At 42.6% G+C, this 17,123-nt stretch overlaps 1 protein-coding gene across 3 annotated transcripts in view; it reads right to left on the reverse strand.

Moving 5' to 3' along the window:
• SLC26A5 (solute carrier family 26 member 5) overlaps nucleotides 1-15,997 on the reverse strand; it is a 32,986-nt gene extending 16,989 nt beyond the window's left edge. Inside the window, exons 1-4 of one of the 3 annotated variants that reach the window (XM_085216872.1) lie at nucleotides 15,846-15,992; nucleotides 14,877-14,927; nucleotides 4,233-4,446; nucleotides 2,436-2,575 (exon numbers count right to left, since the gene is read on the reverse strand). In XM_085216872.1, the coding sequence (XP_085072998.1) occupies nucleotides 2,436-2,575; nucleotides 4,233-4,387 (295 nt within the window). In that variant the 5' untranslated portion in view covers nucleotides 4,388-4,446; nucleotides 14,877-14,927; nucleotides 15,846-15,992. Of the gene's footprint in view, nucleotides 1-2,435; nucleotides 2,576-4,232; nucleotides 4,447-14,876; nucleotides 14,928-15,660; nucleotides 15,800-15,845 lie in introns of those variants that run through there. The other 2 variants (XM_085216877.1, XM_085216874.1) reach the window with 2 other exon arrangements.
• Nucleotides 15,998-17,123: the final 1,126 nt, after the last annotated feature.

Raw genomic sequence — 17,123 nt, forward strand, 5'->3', positions numbered from 1 at the left:
ATGGTGTGCATCTCATAATATGGAGAGTAACCGTCCTGAGCAGTTCAGCAAATCCAATAGTTTTACATGAGTTTTACATCTGTATGACATGCTGTACCCTGGCTTGATTTGTTCTCCAGTTCACCTAGACAAGTGCAGAGTCACAACACACAAAGAAGCTGTGTGTTGCTACCACATTCTGGTGAACTGCTCCAGTCTGAGTCTGAAAAGTTCAAAAGTCCATCACACTTAAAGGATTCAGTGCTTTGCCCATAAAAGAGAATTAGTGACACTCTATAACACCTCTCTATTAATGTATTTTTAAATCTAGAGACAAAGCACGAGATTATCCTAAAAGAACAGACCAGGAAGGAATTTTCTGTGCCATCCAAGTAGTCTTGCACAATGCAGTAGCTCACAGGGACTTGCTGATGCCCAAAATGTCTGAGACCTACCAATTCAATTCAAGAATTCATATTCCTAACAGAACTGGACTGATGATACTGTTATTCTCTTGCAGCAATGAGCTTTTAATTAAGTACTTCTGAAACTCACCTCACATGTACTCTCTGTCCCAGGGGCTATTTCACACCAAGAGCATCAACAGAACATCCTGTACCATAACATCCTGGCCTTTAATATTGCAATGAACTTACCAGTAAAAGTGGCTAGAACTAAAAAACAGTGGTGTCAAAGTAGGAAGGTGGGTCTATGAATAGCCTTTTATTCTCTTTCCTTTTCACTTGTACTGGCATTTTTTTAAATATCGTCAGTGCCAAGGAAATAAAGAGATATTGACATGAGAGGAGTTCACTGCTCAAACCTGGCAAAATTCCCAGGCTTCTTTGACCTCATTCTTGCCATAATGACATCCTTTCCAGAAAAACAGGAGTTCAACTTATGCCTTTTCAGAAAGGGAAAGATCAAGAGCAGTTCAAGGGTATGACTGCAATCACTGAAGAAAAGAATAATGTTTAGTTTAAAACAAAGTTACAACATTAAGTTTAAAGTTCACTGCTGACCACTTACATTTTAGTGCCCTTATCTAGTCCATCACATAAACTGTGCCTCAGTATACACATGGTGATGTTTGTGCCTAATGCATGACAGATTTCTCTAACAGTTTACCACAGCACTGATCTGTTTAAGATAGAATCATAGAATAGAATCATAGAATGGCCTGGGTTGAAAGGACTATAATGATCATCTAGTTTCAACCCCCCTGCTACGTGATGTTTATGTTTGTGTAGGAAGAATCCTTAATTATTAAAAAAAAAAAAAAAGCATATATCTGGTAAGCTGCAAAATTAAAAAGGTCAATTGCACTAAGTTAGGATATTTCATTACCCTAATGGATCATCCCATAAAAATCTAGATTTCTAAGATTTACAGACTCATTCTTCAGACCTGCCTCAGCCTAAAGGGGAATGAGTGAGGCAGAAATAGGAAATAAGCCAAAGCTTAATTAAACTTACGTAAACTTATGTATACTTTAATATCCTTAACATGAGGATCCTGCTGGACGGGGCTCTATAAAAAAAATCAAGGATCCTCTCTAATCCAAGAACTACTGGGACAGTAGCTGTCGTCATGATGTTGCCATTCCCAAGAAAGTAATGGCACCCCATACTGCATACAATGCAATAAAAATGATGCCAGTTTTTAACAGTGCAGCATTTCTGAAATTGCTGATAGTGTCAGACTTAACAAAAGGCTTCACTAGCCCAGTCACCAAGAACAAAAAAGAACAATGAATATAGTTTCCCTCTTATTTTTCTACAGAGTCCGCTCCAGCTTAAAAGCCTGGCTGTACTAGGTGTGAAACGTCCAACTAACTTAATGGAAAGTCCAAAGATTTTCATTCTTGTTACGTAAGTTTCTCTCGATTTATTTTCACCGTGCCAACTGTTGTCCACTACTACATCAGTGCAGAGATGTATCTAATAAGTGATGCATCTAATAGGTGGTAGTAGCTTAAGCTGGTGGCTTCTATCCTTAAGACAGAAGTCTCTGATTTCTTGCACATTCTTCTCTGAATTATTTTAGTTTGGTTACTCTACAACAGTTGCTCTTCTATGGAATATCCTGCCAGAACTACTGTTGAAGTATGATTCCTACTACGTCCATTGGATACTGCAACGCTCTGTGGGGAATTTCCAACAACTTTCATGATGAGGAGATAAGAAGATAACTAGGTGCATTAAGCACAGGTTTAAACATGCACTTAAACTAAACAGTTATTCTTTCAGAGTTCACTGTATATTTTACAGTGACGTGCAATTTTGAGGGCATCCTCCTTACTGACTGGTCTGCTGAATGCTGTACTGACCTCCAGACACACACCTGAAAGACCCATGCCATTTTCATGGGCACCCATTCAGGAAGCCAATCACTAGCATAAAAGCAAACACAGAAAAAGAAAAGCAGAGAATGAATAGATACAGAGAGATACTCACCTTGAGGAAGCTGCATAACTCCAGTGCTTATACCTGAGATAATATCTCCTAATAAGTATTCCTTCACTGGGTAACGGGGAAGCCATTTTAAAATTGGTAAGAAACTGTAAAGATGAGACTTGGCTTTCTTAGAAGAACAACTGAAAAGACAAAGCAGAAAGAAAAAGTTAGACACTAGCAGCTCAAAAAAAAAAAAAAAAAAATTAAGATCTTTATTCTCTATGCAGAAAACAACTCCATTAAGCACAGACTCAGATTCCTGATTACAGTGTTTTCTGTACAAAGCTTAAGCACAAACAATCATGACTCCGGTTACTTCAGCCTTTTATCACATGTTGGCCTTATCTTGTGAGGCTGGAATTCTGAGGAAGTGAAACTGTTCAAGTCTATGCACAGTGGGGCAGTCACACAACACTTCTGTCTGAGATCATTTGTCTACTAACAATCCCTGAGGATAACTTGCTTTCAGATAGTGTTTTTCCCTCATAGATCTCAAGATACTTTGTAATTTTTTTTCTTATTCTTACTTACAGTCTGGATGTTTTATACTTTTTATCATAACTTTTGACATTATGACACTTTTTTTCCCCCTAAATTATTTTACTAGTTCTTTTTACTATCACTTTTACCAATACACTGATTTTAAAACTAACTGAGAATATAGTCCTCCTTTACCATGAAAGGAAAAGCACTGAAGTTAGCAATACTGATCCTTGTGTCTTTCAGCAGTTATTAACCTTTTGAAACCCTGACCAATGACAAATGAATAGAGCCAAGAAATATCTCTCTCTATCCAGCACTACCATGCACCATATGTTGATTCCAGTGTGGTAAGAAAGTTTAACCTTGCGTAAAAATATAACACTGGAAACATATAAATGCTCCTCTGTGTAGAGGAACTGTGAGAGTACTGCAGAAATTTGTTAATAATCCCAAACTGCCATGGGACTAAATGGCATAGTGAAGAAATTTATTGTTAAGGAGAGGGAAAAACTAATCATGCACACTTCTTGCAATTCCCTCTCCTCTGTAGATTTTGAACTACATAATTTTTACTTGGGACGTTCTTTGGGAGTGGATTTAGGTGCCCCAATATCATTAGAATAATCCTTCAGTTAACCAAAGCAGACCTCTAAGCATCAAATCTTGGGGACACAAATATTTTACAGACAAGTAGTCAGGAAGAACAACATTCTGGCAAGGAACAGTCAACTCTGCAGATGAAGCACTGATAAACATAAAGATAATGAAAACTTATAGTATAAGAAGCTTTTCTTCATTATCCTCAGGCACTATGAAGCTAGAGTTGCACAGTTAAAGGCATTTTACATGTAACCATCTGATACTTAGATTGCAAGGCAGTTAGTTAAAAGCTCAAAGTACCTCTATTACATCCTCATTTAGCTAAAAACTTAAGTTCTACATAGCTGTCATTTACTCCAACTCTTCCGTGAAATGCTCATGTGAAGTGCAAATTTGGCTGTATTTCCACATAAAAAGGACAGACTTTTTCTGGGTCCTATGAATTTATGTGTTGCATTCCTATTCTGCATATTTTTCCTTTTCACTTTAATGAATGTAATTCAACTAGTTTATCCAGCAGTTTGTAATACAGTTACATATTTACGTATAAAAACACGTATACAGCTTCATCACAGTCTTGATGAATAATCAAACTAGAGCTATTGCTTCTATCTTGCAGGTTTCTTTGAAGGAACTACCACCTACGTGTATGAAAAGAAGAGAGAATTAGAATGGTTCTAACCAATAAAACAAAGATAAGATGCAAAATCCTACCGACAAGAGTGCTCAATTTTCTGCCTCAAACTCTGATGTGTTCTTTCTCGTTTGTGCAGCTGTCCTTGCAAGATCTCTTGGTTATATATTGGTCTCTCCACACAATACTTCTGGTTTTGCTCAAGACAGCCTCCACTTTCTTGAGCATCTTCCATAGCTGATCTCACTGAACAGGAGCCAAGGAAGAAGAGCTCTACAGTCTCCAAGGCAAAACCTGGCAATAGAGAAAAAAGGTTTGGTCAGTGAACGTTGCTGTTTGAACCTCTCATTTGGAATTTCCTTTCTGAGAGTGCACTTTGACGAGCCAGGTAGCAGAATTATGAATAAAGTTTAAAAGCACTAATTAGATGGTCAGCAACAGTAAATAAAAAAATTACACTCATTATCTTTACTACTGGGAAACCATTATTTTTATGCTTCTCCTATGTGAAGAAAGCTTTTGCATTAATTACTCTGTAAATAATTGCAGAAATGCAAAAATGGAAGGGTATGTTCGGGCTTATCTGCCCTCTTCCTCCTCAGCTTCTAAAGGAAATGCGAATATTGAAGAGAGATTATTTTATTGCTGCTTACTCACAAACTGTAACACCCATCTCCAGAACACAGAACTTCAATTTTAACAATGAAAAGCTACTTCCTTTTCCAGATAACCAGTGCTTCCTGCACCTCCACCCTGCTCCCTCTTCCCTCTTTCAGAGGCTTCTTTTTCCAGACAGCAAGTATCTGAAGGACATACAATTCACTGCTTTCAAAGAACTGTTGTTTCAAGGCACGGTTTCTTCAGAAAGAGTGGTGAGGTATTGAAACAGGCTGCACAAGGAGATGGTGGAGATGTTCAGGAAAAGTGCAGATATGGCACTTTGGGTCACAGTTTAGTGAGCACAGTGATGACGGGCTGACAGTTGGATTAGGTGGCCTTACTGGTCTTTTCCAGCCTTAATGACTTTATGATTTTATGATACTGCTGTTCTCAGTCCTACACCCACTAAAATGGGGTGCCACTGCCATAAACACCAGAACATGCTACATGCTCTGCTCATTACTTAGTCCTGTGGTGGCTACTTCTATAAACGTAACTCTGAATCACTGTTATTCACAATCTGAACTCTGACTCATAATTCAGAGCTCTCCTGGACTCTTCTTCTCTCCAGGGTGATACCCCTGGTCATCTTGTACCCCATGTTTATGGGAGCAGAACGACAGAATCACTACATCATTAAGTAGGGGTGCTGGCTACCACTACGTTTAAAGACAGAAAGTGCACACAAATACAGTGAAGTGAAGCCTAGGAAAAAGTGAGTTCCAAACTGCCTTTAAAAATAAAAGATGGATTTCAGTTAAATTCTTGTAACCCAGAATTTGAGAAGAGATGACACTGATGTTTTTGATACACTGTGAATTAATAAGGAAAAAATACATGTATTTTAAACTGAATCTTACCACGATTATTCTAATCTGGGTAGAGATGTTACATATGGTTTGATCCCTTTAAATAATAGGGTAAAGCCCTAATTGTGAACTACATCTTTGGGCTCAAGTCCAGCAAGGTGTTTAAGCACATGTTTGCCTTTAAACAAGGGAGCTAACCCAGAGGTACTTTGTTTTAGACTGCACATCAATACTTTCCTAGAAAAGAGTTACTGCACAGAAATTAAACAAGCTCCACCTGAATGCTCAAAGCGAACCACGACTAGTCCAACGTCCTGATTCAGCAAATACAGTCTGCCCAGCATCAATATTACTCCCAGAGCCTTTAGTCTGACAAAGGTGCTAGAACTTTCCACTCAAGGCTCATGTTAGCTTTATATACTCTTGAAATGCATTTTAAGCTTCTTTCCCATCTTTACATAGTTTCAAGTCACTGAGAAGTCTGAATGACACTTTATTTTCTCACATTATTGCTCTCAAATCTGAGTCCAGTCAACATTAGAACAGGATTGTTCTACCACCTTCATGATACCAGATGTATCTTATCACATACTGCAAGCAATTACTTTCCATATTAAGATGTTAGCCAAATATACATCTGTAGCACTTTTTTTTTTGCACCAAAGTTTACCTACCCACAAATACCACTTCCCATTACACATCTTGCTCTGTTCCAGACAGTGAGACAGGCATGAACTCTAAAATAACTGAAATGTTAACTGCCCTAATGTAACACAGCAGAACACAAGCAACCCAGAAGCTTTCCAGAATGCAGTGATTACAGTTTCCTGATAAAGGTGATGGAGATGCTGACAAGGGGATGTGCCCTGTTGGACCTGATGCTTACCAACAAGGAAGAACTTGTCAGAAACATGAAGCTTGGGAGAAGCTTTGGCTGCAGTGCCCATGAGATAGGGGAGCTCAGGATCATCAAATCATGGAACCATTTGAGTTGGAAGGGGGACCTTTAAAGGTCATCTGGAAAAACTCCCTGCAATGACCAGGGACACCTACAGCAAGATCAGAACCCTGTTCAGCCTGACCTCGAATGTCTCTGGGGACGGGGCATCAACAACCTCTCAGGATGACCTGTTCCAGTGCTTCACTAAAAGGATCCTGAATGGAACAAGACATATAGCTGAATCACAGTCCCAGGCCTTGGAAGAGCCATGGGATATGGTCACAGAGAGAAGGATCCTAGAGAGTTGGCTGATTGTTGAAGATCACCTCCTCCAAATTCTAGAATTGTCCATCCCAATAAACAGGAGTTCAAGCAAGAGTGGTAGAAGGCCACTATGCTATTCAGAAGCACCTTGATGGGATGGAGAAATGGGCAGGCAGGAGCCTCACTGAGTTCAACACAAGGAAGCACAAAGTCCTGCCTGTGAGAGAAATTACTCCATGCACCTGTAAATGCTGGGATTTAATCATCTGGAAAGAAGCTGTGCAGATAAAGACAATATTATAATAGATAATATACATTGTCCACTGAGTAGCTGAGGAGTTCAGAGAGAGCGGCATTCTGTGACTAGTTCTGTGTCCCTCCAAATGTCTGTTGACCACCAATATTATGATTTGCCAATAGAGATATACAGGACTAACAAATTCAGACTTGGTCTTCACTCTCAGCATGCTCACAGAAGAAGAAAAATAGTGAGAGTCATTCCCACGAGGACACAGCATTACACATTGATTTCTGAAAACTCCCAGACCCTCAGCTTAAGGAAGAGAAAGGTGATCTTCCAGCATTTGTGAGCCTTACTTAATAGTGGAATACTGTTCTTGGACAACCTTTGAACTTCATAGCAAGGATAAAATTAACATGCTGCTAAGAAATGCTGCCAGTAATCTTATCAGGCAGATAAAAGTTAAGCTAAAGTAGCTAAAAGCTGTATGCAAAAGACTTAAGAGTTAGCAATTCTTTATCTGACTGATAAAGACCTGTTCTTATGTCTTTACTGCTACTATCAAATTGAAGGTGTCAAAGAAAAAAAAAAAAAAAAGGGAAGCAAATATCACTTTATAACACCATCACTAGTAATCAAGCACTTCTCTTCACAATCATAGGTGATAAAGAAGAGTTGTAAAGCCACCTACACTGATCTTGCAGATGACAGTAATTTTTGATCCAGTTTACATAAATGAGAATACAGCCATCAAATTTATAAGGAACTATATTTGGTTATTGTGGACGTTCAAACACATACAGCGGATACTTGCTTGTTCCTTATATTCAAAATACAATGTATGAAAGAAAAAAAACAAAAAACTGGAGACATGAAGAACGACATACTGCACCACCATCACAGCCTTAAGAGGGTTATAATTTCAGAATGGGGCACTCCTGTTACTAACCTCGTGTATCTAACATGAATGTACCTGAATCTGCCTACTACAACTCAAGGCGTTTGATGACAGATCCATTGACCTGCCTGTTTTAAAGGAGCAGAAAGCCTTCCTTCTGGTGGAAGTTGGAAAAGCATGGGTGAAATTACTAATACAGTATTACACTAGAGAAATGCATCTGTGCTGAGGAACTCCAAGTTTGATCAAGTATTTAAGAACCTTTAAGATTACAGACAAAGGGGACTGCCATCAGCCAAAGGGCTTGTGGAATTCACTCTTCAGAAAACACGCTCCACCAAAGGGGCACTGAAGAGCAGAGCTACTGCAGGGTCTGTTGCTAAAATCCCAGGAGCCAATTTTCAGAACCACGACTTTTCTCATTCCTTTCTTCTCTCTCTGACCTCATTCCTCAGGGCCCTTATGCCCTTTTACTTATCATCTTAAGTAATTATAAAATGATACCAAGCTAGAATTGAATTATTTTTTGAACAAGCACAACGCAGATGTAAAATGACTGGGTGGGGTTGTACAGAATGGGTTTTCTTAGTTTCCTTGGACTGCACTTATCATCCTTGTTTCTCCTTTGCTACTCCCACTAAATACACTAATGAATAGATGTCTTAGAACTGCAGTCTTCTGGTAAAGCTTCACAAATTCAGAAATAACTTGTGAACCAAACAGAGCTTTCGCTGTGTTGGTGAAGGAAATGCAGAAGTTTTCATGGGAGACTTTAAAAAAAAAAAATCTAACCATCAGGACCAATCCAGCTTTCAGACAGAAAACTTCCATTCTTTTCCACATGAAAGGTTGAAGATGCCTGCATACACAGTGTTGCATATGTGTCAAAAGCTCCTCTGGACACCCACTCCAGTTGTACCACAGGAGCTCTCAGCCCAACTGCACAAGCCCAGAGCAGCACAGGGATCAGCACTGGGACGAGGGGAGTCTGGGCCCACTCTGGGGGATGAGAGCAGTGGGGCCTGGTGCAGGACAGCTATCAGGAGCTGGAGAATCCTGATCAAACATATGTGTATACAGATAACTTTTCCAGCAACTGGAGGAGGCTCTGGGGCATATGTGACCAGCTGGCAGCAACTGGGGACACAGGGATGCAGCAGCTAGCAGCAGGACCTCAGTGTCTAAGTGCAATTGCTAGAGGGATCCACCTTGGAGATACAAACATATATGGACATATCTATTAATTTATACCTATTATCAATGTGGACCTCCTTCCTACTCAAACAGAGAAGGAGACTGAGATGGTTGGTGCTGTCTGTCTAATCTATGTAGCTGGTCACACATATAAATATATTGTGTATGCTCTGTGTGCCTACTCATGGGACCTGGGGATGTGCAGCAGCAGCAACAGCCTCACTGCCTCAGACTGCTGTGTTCAGCATAACTTTCCCCTAACAAACTGATGTTTTACTCAGTGAAAAGGATGTAATCATAAGATGTGAGGCACTGAGATCCTTGTCTCAGAAAACAGTAACTAGCTAGATAATTTTAAAAAGACTATGAAACTTACCCCTTGTGCATAGAGATATTTTATACCTCATGCTCCTTAGAGAAAAAGTAAATAAATAACACTCGGGACTTTAGCCTCTAAGGATTTATTCCATAGATTATTTATTAGTATCTAACATTATATCCTATCAAACAGCAATCTTATACTTGTCAACAAGATAACATTTTGGAAACCTGTGATTGAACTATTTAATCAGTTTCACATAAGGCAGACGCCTGTGGCACTATGAGGAGCTGGTCTCCCCTGCCAGATATAGATAAGGGATGGCTTGTTTCCAGTGCATATGCTTTGATCATATTTACACGGGTTCTCGAGGACATCATTCTCATCTCTGTGTTTGTGGCTTTAGTGACATTGGGTATGAATCTGCGATATCCACCCCTTCACAACTTTCCCTTTGAACTCCAAAAGCAGTAGCTACAGACAGTAAAATCAGACAAGTTAATCATAATGGTATCATGGCCAAAGACCACTTTGTTGATCTTGTGCCAACTGATAAGGATGCACAGCCCTCTGTGCACCTCAGGTTGGGTAACCATTAGCTAGGTTCACTTCTGTGGGGGAAATCCACTGACAAAAAAACTGCTTTGGAGCAAGCTTCATTGCAGCCATCCAAATGCTGATCAGAAGAGAAAACATGGATCAACATAACAAGCTAATCCAGAATCATTTCTACAGTGCATGTAGCATTGGAATACTAATGGTCTCCAGCTGAATACTAGAACTGTTTATGACCTGGTACTCTTCATCCATCTTCTTCTAGCCAAGTGGAACAAGCACACAACAAACAAGTGCCTGATCATGTAGCGGGGTACAGTTACATGCTGCACTTTCTTCAGTAGAGAAAGCACCCAACAAGTCCTCCTATCATAGATTGATTCATCAAACCTGCTTACGCACACACTACTAGCTTCCTAACTGACTACATCAAGTTAAAAATAAACAAACAAACAAAAAAAAAAGCAGAAGGTTGCTGTTTATAACCACAATAATTTCAGTGATCATATTTATAGTGCAAATGTCTGAAGCCAGAGGGGAAGCTGGAGGATAGCGAATCACACCGCGGTTACAGGAATAAATGACTGAGTTGGAAAGAGGGAAGAAAACAGAGGGTTTCAAATGTATAAACGGATATTCCAGTTTCACGGTTGACAACAAGGCATGAAATAACTCTTATTAACTAACAAAGGATTTGAATTTTCCAAGGATCCTGTAGGGAGGTTCTCTTCCTGGGGCTTTCAGAAAGGATTTGCCCCTCTGCAGAACAGGGTACAACAAGTGCCGTGCTTGAAGAAATTCCCAAAGAACTGTTGCTTCTGAAAAAGCCAATGTAGAGCTCCAGCACAGCGCAGATATTCTCTTGGGAAGTGGTACTGATAGCTATTTAATCAAGCTGCAATTCTCTTCCTATAGTTTTGAGAGAGAAGTTCAAATTCTGCATTCACATGAGGATGCATTCAGAAGAAACGGATAGTTCCTTGTCAGCTGATATTATAGCACAGACTTTCAGGGTATGTTGTGCACTAGGTACCAAACTAAATCCTGTATGAGCAGCAAGCAGGACTTGACTTATGACATATTCTGCCCCAGTTTATGCAACTGCTAATTGGCTGAGATTCTGTTACCCAAGCGATAGCGTCTTCCTGACTCCTATGTACTTAAGGGTGTTGCCTCACGCTCTGAGGAGATTGCCAGTCAGTGGAAATGACTTTCCTCGACTTTCTGACATCAGGGTTATGCACAAAGGCCACAAGTGTGCAATGGCCAATGCTGCTTGTTGTTGAAATACTTAAAATTCACAGTAAGAAAACCAAAGATGGACAGAGGTTTTTCAGAGCTTCACACCAGCGCCTGCAGACTCACCTTATGCCTTAGCATTTCTTCTGTGGCTGATTACATAGCTCATAGAAAAAGAAATGTCTAAGCTTCCTGAGAGCTTAAACAACAGCTGACATATAACAAGTATGTCACAGTGTATGTCTGCTCTTTGGTACCTACTAAACTTGATCCACATAAAAAAAGTGGTTCCACAATCACAACAGTGCAGTTAAGATGGGATAACATACAGAAATTGTCTTGGACTGACTCATTATCAGTTTGTGATGAACACCTTCATATGTTGGAAGGTTTTCCAGTGAAGGGAACAAAAATGATAAAATAACCTGCCAAACTCTTGCACTCACCACTGTACTTTGATTTGATGAGTCTACTGAAGCACTGATTTTTCAGAAGCATTGATGAGGTCTTCATTAATCAGCAGCATTTATAAGGTAGAACTGAAGATACGTATATTGCGAGAAGAAGATTAAGAAAATAGTGGTGCTCACCATTCAAGCACACAGGAAGGCCAGGCATCCACCTATCGAATCGTCATCTATACCAGATCAGTAAAAATATCAATCTGTACAGATGGTAGAAGAGTCCTCCAACTGATTCCCAGCACAAATGGATTCCTTCAAGAAATAACCCAAACAGGACACAATGACCAAGGAACTGAAAGAACAATATGAATCCCTGGGTGAGGACCATCAAAGGAAAAGAAGAAAGGCTCATCGAGTTATTTTTCTGGCCTGACTTCCTTTTACAAGAATGTACTTTCAGTACAAATACAAAAGCCCCAGGTCATCTGTTAGTAGTATGGACACAAGTACAGCAGGATCTGGAGCACTGCAACATCAAAAGATCATAAGCACCAATTTTAAACACGAAACTAGAGAAAAACAAAGAAACACAAACATAATGCAGATCAGAAAATGAGCAAATAAGTATTGTGCAAAATTCCATGGTGAACCGTGAAACAGACCAGAGACAGGAGATAAGGAAAGTAACAGAAAAAAAGAAGGTATTAGAAAACAATGTTGGAGTCAGAACTCTGTAGCTAGGGCACTGTTCCAGTGAGCAGGATACGTGGGGCTAAACATCAATGTGAGGAAGCAGCAACTGGACTCAGTTCTAGCTTTGTCCAGAAAAGGACTGTAAGCACATTGTGCCAAAAAGGTTTGAAAGCAGCAGCAAAAGTTAAGCATTTAAAGAAGGTATTACAAATCCCTGCATCTATGAAAACGACCTGTGGCTTTGTTCCAGCCATGACTTACACATCTCTTCAGACATGCCTGAGCCCAGCAGTGTTCCTGCCACAACTGGAACAGGCAGCATTCCCTGACAGACATCTCAGGCAATCCAAGCCCTGTGCTGCATAGCATAATAAGATTTTAATTCTGTTCCATGAAAACCAGGTGCCCAGAATTCAAATTTTATAATGCCAACCCTTAATCTGTAATGCCTTAATCTGATCCAGCCCCAATGGACTGGACTCCAGCAATGATGTTTGTTTCAAGTAACAAACACTGCAGACTCTTATTCAGAGCAGAAAGTTCTGTCCATGTTTTAGTACTGAAAGATTATTTGAGAAGCTCTCAAATCAGGATTCATCAGGATAAGGATGGCAGTTATTTCACTAAACTCCACTGGGTTCAAATTAATAGGTTGATTTTAGCTTGAGAACTGTAGCTACAGCGCACGCTTCTGCTCGAAGTCACAGATTGATGCTTTAGAAGAACAAGTTCTCATGGAAAAACTCTATCAGCAATGAAATATAGGAAAAATTAGCAGCCAGCAGTTCATCACATGCAGAATTATGCAAACACTGGGTCATGGGCGAGTCACCCTCATGTAAATTAATAGGGGACCCATGAGAGTAGGGCAACCTGCTCTGGTGTTGCAGGAGTGTAAGAGACTGGTGGGAATGAAAGTCCTGATGGCTTTCTCCCTGTGCGTTAATGTCAAAGGAGGAAGAATGGGCAGCTGAAATAACTCAATTCCTAGGGATCTTGGATACTCCAGTTCAATAGTCAAACTGACATCTACTGTACATGCACAGACACACTGTCATCATAATTGTGTTATTCCTTGAGGTCCAGTGTTCTTCTATTACTCAGCTACAGGTCAGATGTTACCACAGACTGTCTGGATACACTCAAGAAGTGGCCAGGAAAGTTACCACAACATAAACACTTTAGTCACTATGTATTCAAACAGGAGACTCAAGGACAATGGTACTTTAAGCCTTATTAGCTACACATTACATAAATCAGACACAGTTTGGGTCTCAGCATCTCCCCAAATGATTCTAGTTGCGGCCTGTCAAGTTTATGCTACCTATGGCTGCTACTGCCTCACACGGCTACAGCCCCAGCTCAATAACAACCGGTGTAACCAAAGTGAAAGCTGATCAACCAGCTCAGCTAGATCAGCCTGTGTAGGGAAATCAAGACAACAACAACAAACCAGAACATCAACACTAGCACCGAGGCTCATGTTCCTTAGGGGAGAGTTCCCTGGGACGCAGAAAAGCAGTGGGCTCCAGACCTCAGACTCCTCTGTAGTGAAAGGTTTAAGTAGATGAGCAGGCAAACCATGTGTTTTTGGAATATTTCAGCACCCTCGAGGACAAAATGTTACACCTCTGGAAAGCAATGTACTAAAAATATGATTTGAACCACAGCAAGAGATCAGAATGCCTACCAAATGGCAACACTTGATGGCTGCTTAGTGCCCTAAGTCTAAGATCTGACGGCCAGAACCCAACAGAACCCCTTAAGAAGCACCCACCTCAGAGAACCAGGCTAAGTTGTGACAAAGGCTGGGAAGACTTCAGTCTTTCCTGCAGAATTCACAGTATCGTGCTCAGCCATCTTTACCTTTCAAACTATATTAAACAAGCTTCAAGCAAACTTACCCTGCCCACAGAATTTCGTACAGCATGACTAACAAAGGCACACCAACTCTAGGCAGATCACTCAGGCAGCAGTAGTATGATGTAGTGATCGGAGCTTAAGCTTTGAAGTTGTCAGTAGATTTTTTCCTGTTGGACTTAGAGCTTTCCTTTGCTGAAATGTGATTCCATTAATATCCCAGTATTGCCCCAGTTCCCCCCACAAATCTAATTTTAAGCTTAATGAAGCTTTTAGCACAATCCTGCTGAGCCAAGGCCCTCAGGTCTATACAATGAAGTATATGCTATCTCAAATCAACATGCTTTATCAGCTACCAACAGCTGCTCTGCTTGGGTGAAACTCCACTCTCTCCCTACACTCCTTCCATTTCAGAGATGCTTAGCAGTGCTCTGCATATCAATCAATAAAACAGTTCAGTTCAGAAACACTGACAGAAACAGCACTGGAACAAGTGTCTTGTGTCCTGAGAATGTGTGGAATTGCCATAAGCCAAGTATGACAAAATGTGAGCATGACTACTGGAGGAACCCTGAGAGCAGAGCTTATCTCCAGAGAGTTCATTCAGTATAAGCCACACGCCTGAAGCCGTACCTTTAATCACCTTACCTTTATTATTCCTGCAGCAGCTAACGAAGCAACATATGACTTGTGAAAGTTCTGTAAGAGACATAAAGACATCTATTCACTCAGAACACATTCTATTACACACTGAGTAGACGATACTTCAAAAGTCTCTCTGAAAATCTGTCTTCTTTCATGAAAACTTCATGAAAAAAAACAAAACAAAACAAAACAAAACAAAAAACAGCTATAAAACCAAGCCAGCAGCCAGACCTGGGTGCAAGCCTTCCCCAACCAGACCAACACCGTGTGACTGCAACAGATACAAGAATTATGAAGGTACTTTCTGCTGAGTCACCACTAAGTAACAACAGTAAGAGTACTTTTTTCATAGTTATCTACCGTTACTTTAGTACTATCTAACGTCCTGCCGCAGCTGTTGGCCCTCTGCACGGCAGGGCGCGATGCAGACAGCGCAGCGGCTTCCCCTCATCCCTTCGACGGGGTCCCAACGCTCCCAAAGCTCTCAGACTGGAAGCTGAGAAACGCTGAGTGGGCAAAGGCACGGCTCTGCGCTTAGCCAGAACACGGGATAAAACACAGATCAATCGAGCTGCTGGCAAAGCTGGGAAGACGCGTGTGCTGAAGCTAGCGCTAGGAAGCAAAGCAGCTATCGCAGCCGCCGAACGCCTCCTCGCACGGCCGCTCGGAGCCACGCGGCCCGCACCGACGGGCAGCGCACGAGGAAATGACGGACCCCCTCCGTCTCCCCCCTTCGCGTTCGCGGTCCGCCCGCGCTCGGCGCACCGCCGCCGGTCTCACAGCTCACCGCGCACCGCATCTCCTCGGCGACCGCGGCGGCCGGGGCGAGAGGGCTCCGCGGAGCTCCGCGGTTCCTCCCCGCCCAGGGACGGCCGAGCGGCAGCCGCGGGCACCGGGAGGGCGCGACGCCCGGCGGTGCTGCCCCTCAGCTCGGGCTCCCCCCGCGGTCACGCCTCCCTGCTCTCCGCTCACCTCCTCCCGTTAGCTCCTCGCAGCCGCCCGGCTGGGCACGGTAGCCGCGCGCCCAAGGTGAGCGCCTGGGGCGCGGGGCGGGCGGCGGCGAGCGGCCAACTCCGGCCCCCGCCCCTCCTCCTGCCGGCAGCGGGCGGTCGCGGGCGCGGCTGGGATTCGTAGTCCACCCCCCGCCGTCCGGAGCCGCTCGCGCTCCCGCTGCGGCCTACACGTCCCGGCGTGCCGCGGGGCGGGCGGTGCCCGCGGCCTCAGGCGCCTCAGGGGTGCCCGGCGTCCTCGGCCGGGAGTGGGACGGGCTGCGGTGGGCGGCTGTCACCGGGAGAGCCATCGGGCGCTATGGGGACGTCAGCGCCAGGCGCTCACCGCTCTGCTGCCGTTCCTGTTTTTTTTTTTTTTTTTTTTTTTTAAAAATTATTATTTTACTTAATTTTTTTTTTTTTTTTTTAATAACCTGCCTCATCTTCTTGCTCCCCGCTCTGTCGGTAGCGGAAAATGGCGGGCTGAGCCCTCACAGCAGGTGCGGGATGGCGCCCACAGCGTGCGGGAGCAGTAGTGTCCAAGTGCAGGGAGCTGGCTTTGGGAGCCCCGGTTTACTTCAGGGTTTATTTTTGTTTTCCAGGGTTGTTTTGAAAAAAGCAGGCAGCAGTGTTAGAATCATGCAATCATTAAGGTTGGAAAAGGCCTTTGAGACCATCTGGTCCAACCATCAGCCCATCCCACCGTGCCCACTAACCCGTGTCCCTCAGTGCCACATCTCCACTTTCCTGAGCAGTCTGAGTGCGATGACTCCACCATCCCCCTGGGCAGCCTGTGCCAGTGCCTCACCGCTCTTTCTGAGAAAAAATTTTTCCTGATATCCAGCCTGAACTTCCCTTGGTGTAACCTGAGGCCATTACCTCTCATTATATTGCTGTTATTCAGGAAAAGAGTCTGACCACCCTCCCCCTTCACCACAACCTCCTTACATGTAGTAGAAGAGAGCCATAAGGTCTCCCCTGCTCTTCTTCTCCAGACTGAACCATCCCTTCCCTCACCTCCTCCCCATCAGACTTGTGCTCCAGGACCTACACAGCTTCATTGCCTTTCTCTGGACATGCTCTGAGTCTCGATGTCTTTCTTGTAGTGAGGGTCCTAAAACTGAACACAGCACTCAAGGTGTGGCCTCACCAGTGCTGAGTACAGAAGAGCAATCACCTCCCTGACCCTGCTGACCACACTATTTCTTATGCAAGCCAAGATGCCATTGGCCTTCTTAGCCACCTGGGTACACTGCTGGCC

This window comes from Meleagris gallopavo, chromosome 1 (assembly GCF_905368555.1).
Source record: "Meleagris gallopavo chromosome 1, MGAL_WU_HG_1.1, whole genome shotgun sequence".
Classification (NCBI taxonomy): Eukaryota; Metazoa; Chordata; class Aves; order Galliformes; family Phasianidae; genus Meleagris; species Meleagris gallopavo.